We start from the raw sequence: 20,471 nt of genomic DNA, 5'->3' as shown, positions 1-20,471 counted from the left end.
TTCACTCTAACACTTTCCTGTAGTACCAGTACCGTCCACACAGCTTCTCTTGCTTTATACTTGCGGTTTGTGCTATTCCATTCACTGTGGTAAAAGTTTATTTTTAAAATAAATTCACCGAGGTCTTAGTCTGGACCTGATGTGCGTGAAAAGTGGGCGTGAAATTCGCTATTTTCACTCATCGAAAATAAAACCACACGTATTAGTGTATAAGCATACAAGCATTGCACCCACAATGAATGAATATGGGTACGAATGTGTGTGCGTGCGTGTGTTTGGCGAAAACACATATTCGTATGTGTTATCGCAATGTTCGTGGATAGTGTTGTTAACTTTATGGCTGATTGGAGTTCCGTTTCCGCCTGTTCGATTCACACAAAGGCCACTTGTTTCGTTTGTTATTAATGTTGTTGTGTTTTTGTATTGCTCTTGTTATTGAATACGCGATTGAGGGCAAGCTTTGTAGCTTGTGTGATAGCAAAAAGTCGCTTTACCCATAAAATCAGGTCAAAGATGTAAAGAAATGTATTTAATTCAAATTAAGTTGTTAATACTATTATGTTATCTTTTGTTTGAGACACAAAGTAGCAAGCTGTTATCAATATAAATGACAAATTTTTGAAAATGACTTTTTTATGGATTTGAATGATAAAAATAAGAGAAAGTTATAAAAATTGCAGAATCTAATTAGAATATCATTTCGGTGCTTCTATATTGGCATATTTTTCTACCCTCCACCAACTTTGTCATATTGATTGTAACGCATAAATAACATACATTGGTCTCAGACCCGAAAGTATACATATTGTTTGTCGTGGTGAAATTCTTAATCAATTTAGCTACAATGCAAAAGGCATGCCCGTTCCAATGATTTTGTCTTTACACTAATGATCTTGGTATTGGTTGATGTACTATCAAAGTCCTTTAAGTATAACTTACACTATGTTTCAAGTAAAAAAGTCTTTAAAATGAAGTGTTGAAAAAAAAACTCCTTTTTATACCTTCCACCATAAAATGGTGTATGTGTTAGGTTACGTTAGGTTAGGTGGCAGCCCGATGTATCGGGCTCACTTAGACTATTCAGTCCATTGTGATACCACATTGGTGAACTTCTCTCTTATCACTGAGTGCTGCCCGATTCTATGTTAAGCTCAATGAAAAGGGACATCCTTTTTATAGCCGAGTCCGAACGGCGTTCCACATTGCAGTGAAACCACTTAGAGAAGCTTTGAAACCCTCAGAAATGTCAGCAGCATTACTGAGGTGGGATAATCCACCGCTGAAAAACTTTTTGGTGTTCGGTCGAAGCAGGAATCGAACCCAAGACCTTGTGTAAGCAAGGCGGCCAGTGCACCACGGTGGCATCGAAATATATAAGACTCCATGTCTTACATAAAGTATAAATTCTGGGTCGTGGTGAAACTCTGTGACGATCTAAGCATGTCCGCCCGTCCGTCTGTTGAAATCACACTAACTTCCGAACCAAACAAGCTATCGACTTGAAACTTGGCAAGAGTAGTTGTTATTGATGTAGGTCGGATAGTATTGCAAATGGTCCCTTTGGCCCTTTGGCCCCCATATAAACCGAACCCAGAATTGGCTTGCGGAACCTTTTAGAGAACCAAATATCATACGATTCGGTTGAAATTTACGTGGTACGTGGTGTTATTATATGGTATCTAACAACCATGCAAAAATTGATCCATATCGGTCTATAATTATATATGGCGCCCACATAAATTAACCCCTAGAGTTGACCTCCGGAACTTCTTGGAGGAGCAAAATTCATCCGATTCGGTTGAAATATGGTACATTGCGCTAAAATATGGCAGCTGACTACCATGCCAAAATTGGTCCATATCGATCTATAGTTATATATAGCCAATCACATACAAATTGGTCCATATCGCCAAAAATAATAATTTTATTTTTATAGAAAATTTGGTCAAAATTTTATTTCTATAGAAAACTTTGTCAAAATTCTATTTTTATAGAAAATTTTGTCGAAATTTTATTTCTATAGAAAATTGTGTCAAAAATTTATTTATATAGAAAATTGTGTCAAAATTTTATTTCTATGAAAATTTGGCCAAAATTTTATTTCTATAGAAAATTTTGTTAAAATTTTATTTCTATAGAAAATTTGGCCAAAATTTTACTGCCAAACGTCGTCAAAATTTTGTCAACATATTATATCTATAGAAAATTTTGTCAAAAGTTTATTTCTATAGAAAATTTGGCCAAATTGTTATTTCTACAGAGAATGTATCCAAAAATTTATTTTTATAGAAAATTTTGCCGAAATTTTATTTCTATAGAAAATTCTGTCAAAATTTTATTTCTATAGAAAATTGTGTCAAAATTTTATTTCTATAGAAAATTTTGTCAAAATTAGGTCAACAACACACAAAAATACGTAAAATTTTATTTCTAAAAAAAATTTTGTCAAAATTTTATTTCTATAAAAAATTTTGTCAAAATTTTATTTCTAAAGAAAGTTTTGAAAAAAAGAAAATTATTTCTTCGGAAAATTTTGTCAAAATTTTATTTCTATAGAAAATTTGGCAAAAATTTCGTCAAAATTTTGTCAACATATTATATCTTTAGAAAATTTTGTCAAAAGTTTATTTCTATAGAAAATTTGGCCAACATTTTATTTCTATAGAGAATGTAGCCAAAAGTTTATTTCTATGGAAAATTTTGTCAAAATTTTATTTTTATACAATATTTTGTCAAAATTTTATTTCTATAGAAAACTGTGTCAAAATTTTATTTCTATAAAAAATTTTATCAAAATGTTATTTCTGTTGAAAATTTTGTCAAAATTTAATTTCTATAGAAAATTTTGTCAAAATTTTATTTCTATAAAAAATTTTGTCAAAATTTTATTTCTAAAGAAAGTTTTGAAACAAAGAAAATTATTTCTTCGGAAAATTTTGTCAAAATTTTATTTCTATAGAAAATTTGGCCAAAATTTCATCAAAATTTTGTCAACATATTATATCTTTAGAAAATTTTGTCAAAAGTTTATTTCTATAGAAAATTTGGCCAAAATTTTATTTCTATAGAGAATGTAGCCAACATTTTATTTTTATAGAAAATTTTGTCGAAATTTTATTTCTATAGAAAATTGTGTCAAAATTTTATTTCTATAGAAAATTGTGTCAAAATTTTATTTCTATAAAAAATTTTGTCACAATGTTATTTGTATAGAAAATTTTGTCAAAATTTTATTTCTAAAGAAATTTTTGAAAAGAAATTACTTCTTCGGAAAATTTTGTCAAAATTTAATTTCTATAGAAAAATTTGGCTAAAATTTTATTTCTATAGAGAATTTAGCAAAAATTTTATTTTTATAGAAAAATTGCCCAAAATTTTATTTTTATAGAAAAATTGCCCAAAATTTTATTTCTATAGTAAATTGTGTCAAAATGTTATTTCCATAGAAAATTTTGTCAAAATTTTATTTCTATAGAAAATTTTGTCGAAATTTTATTTCTATAGAAAATTGTGTCAAAATTTTATTTATATAGAAAATTGTGTCAAAATTTTATTTCTATAGAAAATTTTGTCAAAATTTTATTTCTATAGAAAATTTTGTCAAAATTTTATTTCTATAGAAAATTTTGTCAAAATTTTATTTCTATAGAAAATTTTGTCAAAATTTTATTTCTATAGAAAATTTTGTCAAAATTCTATTTCTGTAAAAAATTTTGTCAAAATTTTATTTCTATAAAAAATTTTGTCAAAATTTTATTTCTATAAAAAATTTTGTCGAAATTTTATTTCTATAGAAAATTGTGTCAAAATTTTATTTATATAGAAAATTGTGTCAAAATTTTATTTCTATAAAAATTGTGTCAAAATTTTATTTGTATAGAAAATTTTGTCAAAATTTTATTTCTAAAGAAATTTTTGAAAAGAAATTACTTCTTCGGAAAATTTTGTCAAAATTTTATTTCTATAGAAAATTTTGTCAAAATTTTATTTCTATAGAAAATTTTGTCAAAATTTTATTTCTATAGGAAACTTTTTCAAAATTCTATTTCTATAGGAAACTTTGTCAAAATTCTATTTCTATAAAAAGTTTTGTCAAAATGTTATTTATATAGAAAATTTTGTCAAAATTTTATTTTTATAGAAAATTTTGTTAAAATTTTATTTCTATATAAACTTTTGTCAAAATTTTATTTCTAAAGAAATTTTTGAAAAAAACTTAGTTCTTCGGAAAATTTTGTCTATATATAGAAAAATCTGGCCAAAATTTTATTTCTTAAGAGAATTTAGCCAAAATTTTATTTTTATAGAGAAATTGCCCAAAATTTTATTTCTATAGAATTTTTTGTCAAAATTTTATTTCTATAGAATATTTTGTCAAAATTTTATTTCTATAGAAGATTTTGTCAAAATTTTATTTCTATAGAAAATTTTGTCAAAATTGTATTTCTATAGAAAATTTTGTCAAAATTTTATTTCTATAGAAAATTGTGTCAAAATTTTATTTTTATAGAAAATTGTGTCAAAATTTTATTTCTATCGAAAATTTTGTCAAAATTCTATTTCTATAGGAAGCTTTGTCAAAATTTTATTCCTTAAAAAAATTTTGTCAAAATTTTATTTCTATAGAAAATTTTTTAGAGAGGAATATTTTGCAAAATCTACCAAAACATCAAGACTCTACCAGTCTATCAAACGGTAAAAAATCTAGCATTTTTGGTAGAATTGTACCAATTGTGGTAACCGTGGTAACGTTGTACCTCTATAATCTTCATAAAACACTTCAAAACTTTCCGAAAATATGTCACATTTCTTGAGGCCAGCTTCTATGAAAACGATTGGAACGCGGTAATATATTTTCTTAATACTTCTCTGGATCAAGGTAATATCTTTTAATGTCGTTTCTGTGTGACGTTGGTTCATTTTTAGTCTTTTGTAAGCGTCATACAGGAATATCGTTGCCCATTATTTTTACTCTACGTGTGAATCGTGTGGAGGACAACCAAAAGACATTTACAAAACTTCTTCAGGGTTCAGTGTTCAGGGTTTTCAGTAAATGTAACAAGATATCAAAAAACCAGCAACAGGAAACACATAATATGTAACATTTTATGAGGTAACAATAGAAAAACACATACTTGACCATAACAATGTCACCATAAAAAATATATATTTCTTTTATTTCATGTAAGCGTATAGTATGAATGTAAAGCAAAATTATACCAAGGAGCAGCTTACAATAATGCTGGAATGCCAAGAAGTTGTAATGCTAGAAAGCCGAGGGCATATACAAGAAAGGAACTCTAACTTCAGTGCTTTGCAAGAAGTGTAATACTGAACGTTCACCCCACTATGCCTGTAGCAATAACCAAACATTTTAAATATAAATATGTGTGGAATGTTACTCTTTTGTTGGTAATGAATACTATTTTAAATGAAGGGGTATGGTAAATTCGTTATAACATTTGTGAATGCGTAGCACCGAGAAATAAAATAAATAAAAACACAAGGATTTAGTTTTTCTTTTCAATAATGTTTCAATAAAACGTAATTTTATTGAATTTTTTGGGAGATTAATTTACCTTTTACAAAACAATCGTTGGACGGACGAAATCCAGTAACGAATAATAACAAAAGCTTAGACGCCGCAAGACAGTGATGGCGCGACTCGTTAGAAAAATGTAACGAATTGTGCTGAAAGCACAGAGCTGCATCCAGAGCTTAGGGTACATTTTCTAACGAGTGGGAAATTGTCATTTTACAAGATTTTCAGTCCCCATCTAACGAATAAATTTTGACCTTACGAATTTGAACTTAAACATTCCGCCCGCCTTGCAACATCCAGCTATGTTGTAATTGAAATTCATTAATACATAGACATTACATACAATATTTTAATATCAAAATAAATATAAAATGCGATGTCAGTTTCATTTTCAAATTGAGCAATTTTTTTTTTTTATTAGTTCATGTATTCATCTTTTCCAACTTCATTCTTTCTTAACTAAATGCTCGTAGAGCCGTTGACCCGGAGGGTCTGCAGTGTCTGGGTTATTGGCCAGGATGACCTACGACACTTATGGTTGGCATTGACCTGACACTATCCAGCCAAACATCGTTAGCTGCGCCAATGGGAATCCAGGACTCGAAAATATTTGTGTCTTTAGAACCCGTGCGTAGACATCGGGCCCTAGAACCAACCCCACCCCGGAAGGACGGTAAAACCTTGGGTCGGCCAGCTGAAGACACTCGAAATGTTCCCGTATCGTATCTGGAGCCGACGACGATGGGGTGACAACACGGGTCAGGTCTGTTACCCGGGCAGAAAAAACCAATTTACTTTCTGCATTGTGTCGGGAGACAGCAACAAGCGGACAAAATGCGTCATGCGACGTCATCGCTGAGATAAGCCGTAGGCTGAGAGCTAAACTGCTACAAATCATACTGTACCCCGCACACGGGTCGAGGACAGCTCGGACAGGAATTCGACGATCGGACAAGACAAGCAAGAGGACTATAGTGGGACCAAGCGTGACGGTTGGTTGTAGAACCAACATCGGACCAGATATGGGAGCGGTATTCGTGATACAGTACGCGGACGAGTTAACGGACGAACTTGACTTGGACTTTCTCGTCGACAAGGTTTGAGCGGATGGACGTTGTTGCTGGTCAAATGAATGTAGCAGCGTATGGTGGCTATCTCCACATTCGCGGCACCTCTCGCGACTATTGCAGGTCGATCGCATGTGAGACCTGCCCAGACAGTTTGAACATACCCGATGCAACACTACAGTGCGCAATCGTTGCTCCAAACGCATGTTCAAAAATTTGCGACATGACCGTAGATTGTGACTTCGCATACACAACACACAGACATTCGAGTGCCCTCTTTTATTCACACCTGAATTCTTTTGGGCAGTCCCCGTAGGGGATGACGATGGTTTGGCTACGTTGGTTGCGGATACGTCAGCAGGAGCCGTATCAGCCCCCGACGGAGGGACAACTTTCTGCGTCGGTACTACCCCTGGTGAAGAGGCGACGACTGGGGTCATCCCGACGTCAGGGACCTGCTCGATGGCTGGTAACGGCTCGCGAAGAACCGGTGCAACATTATTTTCTAAAATCTCTTTTTCCTCATCGGACATCGGGACGTCATCCTCGTAGTCAGGGAGAGTCTTAACAATTTCCCTCATATTTTCCATTGTACTGCGAAAAGAAAGATGACGCTTACTATATGAACGATCGAAAACTATTCGGTCAGTATGACCAATTTTACCACCGGTCGTCTTACAACACCGTTTGCCGTTCTCACGTCTGCAACTCTAACGCGACCGTCAGATCCCGGGTGGACGTCATCCACACGACCTAATTTCCACGATGTAGGAGGCAATTGTTCATCACGAATTACTACCAAGTCCCCTACTCCGATATCACGCTGCGGAAATTTCCATTTATATCTTTTCTGTAAGCTTTTCAAATATTCCTCTTTCCACCGTAAGCAGAACTGTTGCGACAGCGCCTTCATTTTCCTAAATCGATGCACCAAATGAAGTGGTGATTCCTCCTCTAACTGTTCAGGAGGCGCCAAGATCGGAGATCCTACCAAAAAATGGCCAGGCGTAAGTGCTACCAATTCTTGAGAACGTTCACTCATTGGGCACAACGGCCTAGAATTTAAACAAGCCTCAATTCTCGAAAGAACAGTCGAAAACTCTTCAAATGTAAATTTGAATCCTGATGCATGCTTCCTAAAATGCGTCTTGAAGCTTTTGACAGCAGCTTCCCAGAGACCACCCATATGTGGCGCCCCGGCAGGGATAAACTGCCAGGAAAGCTGCTGAAACTGGTATGCGGAACACACCTTATCACATCCTTCTTTAAAAACACATCTCAAATCCTTTTCCATTTCGCGTGAAGCGCCTACAAAATTTGTACCATTATCCGAAAAAATGGTCTTGGGACAACCGCGTCGAGATATAAATCTGTGAAAAGCGGCCAGAAACGTTGTCGTAGACAAGTCTGATGTGGCTTCCAAGTGTATGGCCTTCGTCGAAAAGCATACAAACACGCAAACATAACCCTTTGTTATCTTACATGCGCGCCCTATAAATGACTTAATTTCGAAAGGCCCCGCAAAATCAACGCCAGTCGTAGTAAACGGTCTGGTAAGTACAGTTCTCTCCGGTGGGAGAGCCGCCATGATCTGCGTACAAGACTTCTTCCTATCCAACAGACACCGTTTACACCGGTTAATAGTCGATCTAATCAAAGATGTTAAACGAGGAATCCAATACTCAATCCGAATAAGACGTAGAACCAACTGGTTCCCTCCGTGAATAGATATGTCGTGAACATATTTCACTAGTAACCTAGCGAATCTACTATTATACGGCACTATAATTGGATGTCGCTCACTATACGACAGGGTAGGACACCTACTCAAACGACCATTCAACCTCATAACCCCCTCCTCATCCAGGAATGGATTCAATGACAACAAGGAACTCCTGGAACGTAACGGTTTCTTTTCCATCAAACAACCGTACTCATCTGGATAATGAGCCCTTTGAGAAAGAACAGCTAGACGTAATCTCACTGCCTTTAATTCGGTTGCCGTCAACGTCGTGCCGTGATACACATTTCGACTAGCATGTGAATAATGGGTCCTTTGATAAAAGCTAAATATATATGCGATGACTCGTAGAGCCCTATCTAACGAAGAAAATCTCTCTAAAATGTCCTCATAGTTCGTAAAAAACGATGCGTGAGTCTTGACCGCCCGTACCTCAACGTCAGTCTCAAGAGGGGTGAAATCATTTATATCCCACTGAGAACTATCTGAGCAGAGCCACTCTGGTCCATGCCACCAAAGCGACGAAACCGCCAACTCTGCAGGCGACACTCCGCGACTTCCCAAGTCGGCCGGATTGTCCTCAGAGCGAACATGGTACCAATTCTGTCCCCCAGTATTCTCCTGAATCCTACATACGCGATTCGCAACGAAAGTAGACCACGTAGATGGCGTCTTTCGAAGCCAAGAGCGGACGATCGTAGAATCCGTCCAACAATAAACACGGCGAAACTCAATATCTAGCTCCCTGGCTATAGACTTGTAAAGTTCGGAGGCCAAAACTGCCCCACAAAGCTCCAATCGTGGCAAAGATATAGATTTGATGGGGGCTACCTTAGTCTTACAAGATAGCAAATGGGTGAAGATTTGTCCCTGCGGCGTAACCACACGAACATATACTACCCCCGCGTATGCTTTTTCCGAGGCGTCGGAAAAAACATGTAATTCTACTTCACAGTCTGTGGAGTAATTGACCCATCGAGGAATACGAACGTGATTCACATCCTGATAGGTCTCGACAAACTTTCGCCATTGTCGCTCAGTTTGTAACGGAAGAGACTCGTCCCATCCTATCTTATCCAACCAAACCTGTTGCATAATTATCTTCGCCACTATAATAACTGGCCCCAGCCAGCCAACAGGGTCAAATAGCCTAGCTATAGCCGATAAAACCTCTCTCTTCGTAAACCGAGATTTTCGCTCAATCGGTTTCATCTCAAAATAAAATAAGTCCAACTGCGCATTCCACCTAATACCCAACGGTTTCGAACTACTGGCCTCAACAAATGCCAGTAATTTGGCGTCAACCAAATGGTCAGCCGGAAGCGATTCCAAAATGGCTAGCTCATTAGAAGTCCACTTCCTCAGTTCGAACTTTGCCGATGATAATACCCTAATCAATTGATCCCTAGATTCAACAGCAGTATCCACGTTATGGTACCCTGTCAAAACATCATCCACGTACATGCACCTTCGTAGAATATGTGCCGCGTGGGGATATTCATCTTCGGAGTCATCGGCCAATTGCAATAACGTCCGTATGGCTAAATAGGGAGCACAATTCACTCCAAATGTCACGGTCTGCAGCTCATAGTCTTGTACATCTTTTTGTGGGGAGTCCCTAAAGACAATTCGCTGCAGAGAAGTATGGGCCGAATTTACCCTAATTTGGCGGTACATCTGTGTGATGTCGCAATTAAAAACATATCTGAAAAATCTCCACCTCAAAATCAAATGAACCAATTCCAATTGTAATGTGGGTCCCACATAAAGAATGTCGTTCAGACTTTTACCATTTGAGGTCTTATGCGAAGCATTAAAGACAACTCGAAGTTTGGACGTCAATTTGTCCGGATTGATTACCGGGTGGTGTGGCAAATAACACACAGTTTGATCTGCAGGAGAAGTCGACGACACTGGTCTCATATGTTGCAAGTCCAAATATTCTTTAATCACCCCGTCATACATTAATTTTGTTTCAGGCTTTCGTAAAAGCGAAGCCTCACCACGAATAAACTGCTTCAAACAACTTGTCCGCGAATGTCCAAGCAAAACTTGTCCCTTTAATTCGGGTTTTATCGGAAGAGTCACTACGTATCTTCCATCGGAATCCCTATATGTGGTATTCTTAAAATTTTCTTCACAAAATTTATCTGCGGGAGAACAAATTGCCCGTCTTGGTAAGTCCTCTAATTCCCAAAACCGAAGAAGAGTCTTGTCAAGACCATCTTCTTCCATAAATTCAACAGTCGTTGAAAAAACCGTCACATTAGAAGTGGGAATTGAACCAGTAATGAGCCAACCGAAGACTGTCTGTTGAGCAATCAACGATCCTAAAATACCAGACCGAACCCCCTGTAATATAATTCTGGGATACACGTCTGCCCCCAACAATAGATCAACCGGACGACTATCGAACAGATTAGGATCAGCTAAACGTAAATTAGGCAAACGTGACATATAATTCCGACTCACTTGGAAAGACGGTAAATTCCCAGAAATCTTAGGCAGGACCAACGCAGTCGCCTCTACCAAGACCGATCCATCTATGGGTGACCCTATACTCAGAGGGCAAATACCGCGAGAAGTTATCGAAACCGATTGATTCACGCCCGATATTGAAGACACCGCACTCGTTGTCGAAATTCTAAGCAACTTTTGCATCTTTTCGGTAATAAAGGAGGCTTCCGATGCTGGGTCAATAAGAGCCCGAGCTGGGTACGTCATACCCTGATGAACGATGTTCACCATAGCCGTCCCTAATAGTACCGACCTGTTCTGGGAAACATGAAACACTTGCCTGGCCGAAGTACCAGACACGATTCCAGACGAAGTGGAAGGCTGCGGGTCAATCAAACCGCTAGAATCCGTAGGACGAGCGGCCGAAACTGTCGAGGACGTAGTCGCCACATTCGTAGAACGGGAAGAATCGCGATGAAGCAAAGTATGATGCCTTCCTTGACACTTCTCACAACTGCGAGATGTAGCACAGTTGTTAACGTCATGTCTACGAGATAGACAATTGAAACAACAGCGGTACCGTTTCACAGCAGTCAACCGATCATTCACAGAAAGATTCCTAAATCTCGGACAAACACGAAGATGATGGCTTTGTCGTGGACAAAGAATACACATCTTATCGACGGAATCTCTAGAAGAATGAGAAGTGTATTGCGAATTACGCGACCTAGATGGCGAAGATTTCGGAGCTGCATTCGTAAAATGCGTTCGCAGTTTCCTGCCATCAGTTTTCTTCGAAGCATCGATACCCTTCAAATCGCGGAGACACGTGAGTGTCTGAATCCTTTCCGTAAGAAAACGATCCATGTCCACCCAAGACGACAACGCAGACTTATCACTTATACCCTGTTCCCACAAAGTAACACTAATTTTCGGTAGACGTTGCACACACAAATATATCAAAATCGGATCCCAATCGTTCGTAGGAACGTTATTCACAGCCATCGCCGAAATACATGCATTTATACCACGCTGCAAGTTCTTCAACCCAGAACTTGTCTCGGTGTCTAAGACCGGAAGGTCAAAAAGAAGCTTCAACTGATTGCTGACTAAAATTCTCAAGTTGTCATAAGTTTCCTTTAACGTCCTCCAAGCTAACTCGAAACTCCTATCAGTGAGAGGAAGTCTTCTTACAACTTCACGGGCGTCGCCACTAGTCTTTTTGAGCAAATGACACAAGCGCTCAATATCACTCAGACGGGAATTTTTTACATAAACAGCAGTAAACAAATCCCTAAATGTTGGCCAAGACTGAAAGTCACCATCGAAAACCTCAATATCGCATGGTGGTAAAGCCAAACTATGGACCGCACCATGGTCAACACCTAACAAAAGAGAATTTCCCGATACATCCACATTACCAGAACGAGCAGAAATATCCGCCACATCGGCCTGCTGTATAGGAGTTGACGCCCTAGGAACGGCTTTTAGACCGTCTATTTTCCTTTCGATAGAGGAAACAATACGAATATAGGCATCATAAGTTGCCTCATACTTGCCGTCAGCAGATTCTACCTTTCCCTTATCTGAATCCTCCTGAAGATCGTCTAAACACTCCTCATACCTCTCTTTCACTTTCTCCCAGAGTGATTTCGCCTCTTCGACCTGAGCCCTTAGAGAATAAACATCTAAATTCTCCTCCTTCAAAGAGCTAACCCGTGTCCCAAACTTCACAACCGCATCAGCGGCTCTAATGAATCGCGCGAATGTATTAACTGGCATATTGAAAATAATTTAGCGTCACAAAAATTCACAAAAACTCGTAAAGTATGTGAACACGCACTTATCGACAGCGAAAACTGGCCGAAAAATCAATAAATTTGCACAAAATGCCCAAAAATGCAAAAACAAAAATTTACAAAATTTTTCTTTCAGTGTATCAAATTCTCACACTGCACCGAAATTACCACAAAATTTCTTGAAGTGTAAACAATTGTTCGTAAAACAACCACTTCAAAACTTAAAATCAAAAATTTCAAACAATTTGTAAACTATTGGACTATTTTTCTCTCAGTGTAGAAACAATTAATTTTCGTTCAGTGTACCGAATCACAACATATTTTCCCCGTGTACAAAAAAATGGGCAAATTATTCAAGTCAAATTCTAAAAATCTCAAAATTCTACTAAAATCTTCGAACTATTTCTCTCAGTGTATGAATGAATTTACGAAAATTACGCTCAGTGTATCGAAGAATACTGCCGCTGTATCAAAACTTCACACACGAAAACCAGATGATCAAAAAATTCAACAAATTATAAGAAATTATAAAAAAATGTCTGTAAGACCAAATGTAGGGTGCACGGACTGTAAAATACACCTCTACACTTCCACGCCAAATAATCTCCCCAAAAAAAAATCAAATATCGCAAATAATAAAAGATATAGAAATAAAAATATATACGTAATATATATGATAAAATAAAAATTATACGATCGTACCGGACCGCCTGTAGGGTGCACAGTGACCAAAACGATAATTTTTACTAATGCGCGTAACGCTAATGGGTCATACAACACGATAACCCAAAAAACTCAATTTCAAAAATTTTTATAATTTTCTTCAAAATATTTACAACTCGCGGCCCCGTGAGGGTTAACAAATAAACCAAAGAAACACAGCTCAAAAAAAATATGTATGTATATACGTGTGTGTATCACTGATCATACGTAGGTATGTAATTCAAACGTTGACTGCAGTGACGATTGATCTTTGTTTACAATGGTAATACGACCAACAGAGCCTTTAGAGTCTGCGTGTATTTTGTTATTGTTTTATTTACTTCAAGTTAAAGGCAACGTAATTGCAAATAATGTTTTGAAGTAAATAAGCACTGTCAACGTTTAAATTCACCACACAACACCAATATATACAATAGATTTTTCACTTTTTATTTTGATTATTCTTTCACTTGAATATCATTTAACAAAACGAAATTAAACAAACGAAAGAAATGTACGTACGTATGTAGCAACGAATGTGTGTTTTTTGAAATGCAATTTGCCGTCGGCAAAACGAAATAATTGTATCGATGTTGTAAAACGACCGCGGTTTAAATTTAAAAACACTCGCGATTTGCTCAATTATTTTAATAAAACACTGACATACGCACCTGTGTGTTGATAAATAATTATTTAAATAATTTTTCAAATGAAATCTTCCACAAATATGGCTGCAAAGTGGCTGCTTTTTTGTTGTTGCTTCACAATATCAGCACTTTCCTTTGAAAAAAAGACAAAACAAAATCCTTTATTAATTGCTGTAAGCAAGTATCCGGCTCGATTGGACCAATGAATGCGTAGCACCGAGAAATAAAATAAATAAAAACACAAGGATTTAGTTTTTCTTTTCAATAATGTTTCAATAAAACGTAATTTTATTGAATTTTTTTGGGAGATTAATTTACCTTTTACAAAACAATCGTTGGACGGACGAAATCCAGTAACGAATAATAACAAAAGCTTAGACGCCGCAAGACAGTGATGGCGCGACTCGTTAGAAAAATGTAACGAATTGTGCTGAAAGCACAGAGCTGCATCCAGAGCTTAGGGTACATTTTCTAACGAGTGGGAAATTGTCATTTTACAAGATTTTCAGTCCCCATCTAACGAATAAATTTTGACCTTACGAATTTGAACTTAAACAATTTGTAACAATTTTCTGGTATGAAGCTTATTTACTTTAGATAGTGATCAAATTATAAATCGATTAATGAACCAAAACCAAAAACGTTTTTGTAGCGGAGCCGTTGGTACTCGGCTAAAAACAGGAGGTCCCTTGTCATTGAGTTAAACATGGAATGGGGCAGCACTCAGTGAGAAAAGTTCACTACTGAATAGTCTTAATGGGTCTGAAATAATGGGGTGCCCCTATACCTAACCTAATCTCCACTCCTCCAGAGTATATACTGAAATCAATTACCATATTTGAACCGGATCGGATGAAATTTTCTCCTCCAAGAAGCACCCAAAATTAAAACTGGGGTCGATTTATATATAGCTACTAGCGTAACCCGGCCCGCTTCGCTGCGCCTTCCGAAGCGTATTTGGAGAGACATTTTGCATTAACTTAGTCAACTATATCCTTCGTGCTGAAAACAAAAGATTTGAATTCTTTTAAACAAATCGGACTACTTGATTTTTCGTTTATAGGTACAAATACGGCGGGAGAGGGTGTACCTTCTTCTATATTTCTTGTGAATTTTAAGTGTGGATTGTCAAGGAAAGGTATCCTTCTCCTCAACATATCTGAAAATTAACCACTATATTATAATAACATAAAAAAATTACTGTTCCCCATCCAATAAATCGGAAAAAGCAAAAGTAGTAAAAAATTTTACCACATTAACATTTGCTAAAATGTTGGAAAATGATGCACCCTCTACGTTGGCTGCCAATTTCATGTAAATTTAAGTTCTTTACTAAAAAGAAGTCTGGCAGAAGCCTGTGCAAAAATCATAAAATTATGTACCGAGTTCCCATTTACGGACAACCCTCTACTTTCAATTTAAGAAAAACAAAAAAACGAACAAAAGGGAACCCTCTCCCCACCTTCGCTCCACTGCGACCTGATATCGGACTATCACATACCCTATATTAATTTCAAAAACTACTCAATGGTCCCTATAAATTCTATAGAAGTAAATCAACAAAATTTATTTCACTTTTCCCCTTCCCCAACCAGATATCGAAAAATCATATGCTAATTTAAAAATCATGTATAAATTTAATCACCTCCTCCCACGTTCCCTGTAAATTTCAAGTAGATCGAAGATGTTTAAATTGTCCTCTATTGTTTTAAAGGGACGTCACTTTCCCCGATACAATATCGACAAACACCGTAGTGAGTAGCACCCCTAACCTTCCCTGAAAATTCTTGAAACTTTCCTTCAAGTGTGGGGGGGGGAAGGAAGTGTCCTCTTCGTTCATAACCTTCCCCCACTGCCTATGTAAATTTCAAGAAAACTTAAGAATTGTTTTTTTTCAGTTTTAGAGGAGGACCTCCTCCCCGACTAAATATCGAAAAGTGACGTAGCGTATCTTTTGTAAACGTCCCAGAAAATATCAAGCAAATTATACGCCTAAAAGGGCGGCCTCTCTTCCGTCCAAATATCACATCCAGGTATCAACTATTAATATCGTAACCTCTCCCCAGTCCTCTGTAAATTTCAAGTAACTCGGTAAAAGTTTAATTGTTTCTCTGTATGTACTTAAGAGAAGCGGATGTCTCCCTATGCCCTTTTATTTTTATTAAAAAATCAAGAACCTGATATACATTTCATAACCCATTTTTTCCGTAAAATTTCAGTTGGGGGAGTTTAGTTTTGTTTGTACTTTCAAACAAAAAAATTCGGGCAAAGGGGTGGTCCCCCTCCCCGACCAAATATCGAAAAATAATGTAGCGGATTTTTGTCTAGATGGCAACCCCAACATTCAATGAAAATTTCAAGCAAATCGCATAATTTTGTTCCAAGTTTCAAAAAGTAGGGCAAGGGGGAAGTCCCCCTCCCCGTCCACATATGAAATCATCAGGTACCCCATATTAATTCCATAACCTCACCGCATGTTCTCTGTAAATCTCAAATAAGTTAGAGAATTTTAGTTTTTTCACTGTACTTAAAAAAAAAGTCGAACAAAGGGGAAGCCCCCCTCCGCCACCAAATATCGAAATAAAAAGTAGCGGATCTTTGTCTAGATGCAAACCCCAACATTCAATGAAAATTTCAAGCAAATCGGTCAACTTTGGTTCAATTTTCAAAAAGTCCGACAAAGTCCCCCTCCGCGACCAGGTGTCCAAAAATGAGGTACCCTATTTTCACCACATGAACGCCCCCTACGATCTCTGAAAGTTTCAAGTAAATCGGTTCAGCCGTTTCGGGGCCAACTCGGAACATACAAACAAACAAACAAACAAACATAGATTGAACTTTATATATATAGATATACAATTATGGATCGATTTTTAACATGGAGAACCGACATCACGTATTCAATTTTAACTGGATCGGATGAAATTTGGTCTAGAAGTCATATCTGCTCGGTATATATTGACTAAACTTTCTATAGAAATAATATGTTGACAAAATTTTCTATAGAAATAAAATTTTAACAAATTTTCTATAGAAATCAAATTTTAAAAAATTTTCTATAGAAATTCAATTTTAAAAAATTTTCTATAGAAATAAAATTTTGACAAAATTTTTAATAAAAATAAAATCTTGACAAAATTTTCTATAGCAAAAAAATTTTTAAAAATTTTCTATAAAATAAAATTTTGACAAAATTTTCTACAGATATAAAATTTTGTCAAAATTTTCTACAGATATAAAATATTGACAAAATTTTTATTAGAAATAAAATTGTTAGTAAATTTTCTATAGAAATAAAATTTTGAGACAATTTTCTATAGAAATAAAATTTTGATAAAACATTCTATAGAAATATAATTGTGGGTAAATTTTTATAGATATAAAATTTTGACAACATTTTCATAGAAATAATATTTTGGGTAAATTTTTTATAAAAATAAAATTTTTGCAAAATTTTCTATAAAAATTATATTTTGACCAAATTTTCTATAGAAATAAAATTTTGACAAGCTTTTATACAGAAATAAAATTTTGACAAAATTTTCTATAGAAATAAAAGTTTGACAAAATTTTCTATAGAAATAAAATTTTGTAAAAATTTTCTATAGAAATAAAATTTTGTCAAACTTTCCTATATAAATAAAATTTTGACGAAATTTTCTATTGAAATACAATTTTGACAAAATTTTCTACAGATATAAAATTTGTAAAAATTTTTCTGTAGAAAAAAATTTTCTATAGAAGTAAAAATTTGAAAAAAAAATTCTATAGAAATAAAATTTTGACAAAATTTCCTATAGAAATAAAATTTATATATTTCAACAATCTAAATTAAAGAAATAAAATTTTGACAAAATTTGTTATAGAAATAAAATTTTGACCAAAATTTCTATAGACATAAAATTTTGACCAAAATTTCTATAGACATAAAATTTTGACCAAATTTTCTATAGAAATAAAATTTTGATAAAATATTCTATAGAAATAAAATTTTGATAAAATTTTCTATAGAAATAAAATTTTGACAACATTTTCTATAGAAATAAAATTTTGACAAAATTTTCTATAAAAATAAAATTTTATTTGTTTGGTAGTTTTTTTTTTTTTTTTTGGTAAAAATTTTTGGCTCGAGTAGCAATTGTGTTTTGAATTCCTTTTTATAAGCTAAATTACAATTGAAATCTAGTTAAAGTGGATTTTAGAAGTGTAATGATAATGATATATTAAAACATTTGTGGTTTGTAAAAAATTGTAAAATCAAATTTTTACGATTGTGATTATCGGAAAATATCTATAATTTCAATTAAATCCCAGCAAAAACTCTCATTACCCGGTAATCTTTTAGGTAATCCTGTTTAAAAATTAATAACCACTTATTAATTGTCATCGCTCCGGATTACATTTACATACGCATGTCCTAGGAGGAAAGTACTTCTCCCCAGGCATACCTTTGACCATGAAATAATTAGTGCTTTTAAAGCATATAATCACCTAATATGTAATCACTTATTCGTTGATATACCAAAGTTTACAAAATAACCACTTATTGTCTCAGGCAACCAAATCTCGAAAATATTGACTTCTCTAGCCGATTACAATGGATCAAAATATGGCGAGTAATGCTGTAATATGAACATTACGTGAATAGAAACGAATATTGTAGAAATAAACAAGTATATACGGCCGTAAGTTCGGCCAAGCCGAATCTTATGTACCCTCCACGATGGATTGCGTAGAAACTTCTACGAAAGACTGTCATCCACAAGCGAATTACTTGGGTTGTGGTATCTTAAAACTTCTTAACATCGTTTTCTAAATTGTGAATTAGTCCATACGTGGTAGAGAACCAGAATTGAAATATGGGGGCTATATACAATTATGAACTTGATATGGACCAATTTTTTGTGATTGGGGATCGATTTACCTGAGGGCTATATATAACTATAGACCGATATGGACCTAGTTAGGCATGGTTGTTAACGGACATATACTAGCACAATGTACCAAATTTCATCTGACTCGGATGCAATTTGCTCCTCCATGAGGCTCCAAAACCAAATCTCGGGATCGAGGCTATATATGATTATGGACTGATATGGACCACTTTTGGCATGGCTGTTAAATATCATATACTACCACCACGTACCAAATTTCAACCAGATCGGATGAATTTTGTTTCTCCAAAAGGCACCGGAGGTCAAATCTGGGGATCGGTTTATATGGGGACTATATCTAATTATGGACTGATATGAACCAATTCTTGCATGGTTGTTGGATAACATATACTAACATCACGTACCAAATTTCAACCGAATCGGATGAATTTTGGTCTTCCAAGAGGCTCCGGAGGTCAAATCTAGTAACCGGTTTATATGGGGGCTATATATAATTATGGACCGATTTCGACCAATTTTTGCATCGTTATTAGAGACCATATACTAACACCATGTACCAAATTTCAGCCGGATCGGATGAAATTTGCTTCTCTTAGATTCTCCGCAAGCCAAATCTGGGCACCGGTTTATATGGGGACTATATATAATTATGGACCGATATGGACCAATTTTTGCATGGTTGTTAAAGACCACATACTAACACCATGTACCAAATTTCAACCGAATCGGATGAATTTTGGTCTTCCAAGAGGCTCCGGAGGTCAAATCTGGTAACCGGTTTATATGGGGGCTATATATAATTATGGACCGATTTCGACCAATTTTTGCATGGTTATTAGAGACCATATACTAACACCATGTACCAAATTTCAGCCGGATCGGATGAAATTTGCTTCTCTTAGAGGCTCCGCAAGCCAAATCGGGAGATCGGTTTATATGGGCCGATTTCGACCAATTTTTGCATGGTTATTAGAGACCATACACTAACACCATGTACCAAATTTCAGCCGGATCGGATGAAATTTGCTTCTCTTGGAGGCTCCGCAAGCCAAATCTGAGGATCGGTTTATATGGGAACTATATATAATTATGGACCGATGTGGACCAATTTTTGCATGGTTATTAGAGGTCATATGCTGACACCATGTACCAAATTTCAGCCGGATTGGATAAAATTTCCTTCTCTTAGAGTCCCCGCAAACCAAATTTGGGGGTCCGTTTATATGGGGGCTATACGTAAAAGTGGGCCAATATGACCCATTTACAATACCATCCGACCTACATCAATAACAACTACTTGTGCCAAGTTTCAAGTCGATAGCTTGTTTCGTTCGGAAGTTTGCGTGATTTCAACAGACGGACGGACGGACGCACATGCTCAAATCGACTCAGAGTCGCACCACGATCCAAAATATATATACTTTATGGGGTCTTAGAACAATATTTCGATGTGTTACAAACGGAATGACAAAGTTAATATACACCCATCCTATAACAAAAATGTTACAAATCATCTAAATAAGATTACAGGCAAATTATTTTCACAGTCTAAATATACATAAATGTTGTCGTTGTCGGGAGTTAGATTCACATTATGTTCGAAATCTACTAAAAGTGGATT

General features: G+C 35.5%; 2 protein-coding genes across 2 annotated transcripts; both read right to left on the bottom strand.

Annotated features, from left to right (window-relative positions):
* Positions 1 to 5,925: 5,925 nt before the first annotated feature.
* On the bottom strand, positions 5,926 to 14,238 carry LOC142238852 (uncharacterized). Its single transcript, XM_075310579.1, has 2 exons — positions 13,980 to 14,238; positions 5,926 to 7,203 (listed from the first exon to the last, which is right to left on the bottom strand). The coding sequence occupies exon 2, from the start codon at positions 7,197 to 7,199 to the stop codon at positions 6,075 to 6,077; it is 1,125 nt and encodes a 374-aa protein (XP_075166694.1). The 5' UTR covers positions 7,200 to 7,203; positions 13,980 to 14,238; the 3' UTR covers positions 5,926 to 6,074.
* LOC142239614 (uncharacterized) lies at positions 7,247 to 12,589 on the bottom strand. Its single transcript, XM_075311406.1, has one exon. The coding sequence runs from the start codon at positions 12,587 to 12,589 to the stop codon at positions 7,247 to 7,249; it is 5,343 nt and encodes a 1,780-aa protein (XP_075167521.1).
* Positions 14,239 to 20,471: the final 6,233 nt, after the last annotated feature.

Source organism: Haematobia irritans, chromosome 5 (genome assembly GCF_050003625.1).
Source record: "Haematobia irritans isolate KBUSLIRL chromosome 5, ASM5000362v1, whole genome shotgun sequence".
Taxonomy (NCBI): Eukaryota; Metazoa; Arthropoda; class Insecta; order Diptera; family Muscidae; genus Haematobia; species Haematobia irritans.
Note: the sequence above shows the minus strand (reverse complement) of the source record. Positions and strands in the feature narration are given on the sequence as shown.

Bases quoted from the DNA above. Each gene is read 5' to 3' on its own strand.
- LOC142239614 (XM_075311406.1), bottom strand. From the start codon at position 12,589: ATGCCAGTTAATACATTCGCGCGATTCATTAGAGCCGCTGATGCGGTT.
- LOC142238852 (XM_075310579.1), bottom strand. From the start codon at position 7,199: ATGGAAAATATGAGGGAAATTGTTAAGACTCTCCCTGACTACGAGGAT.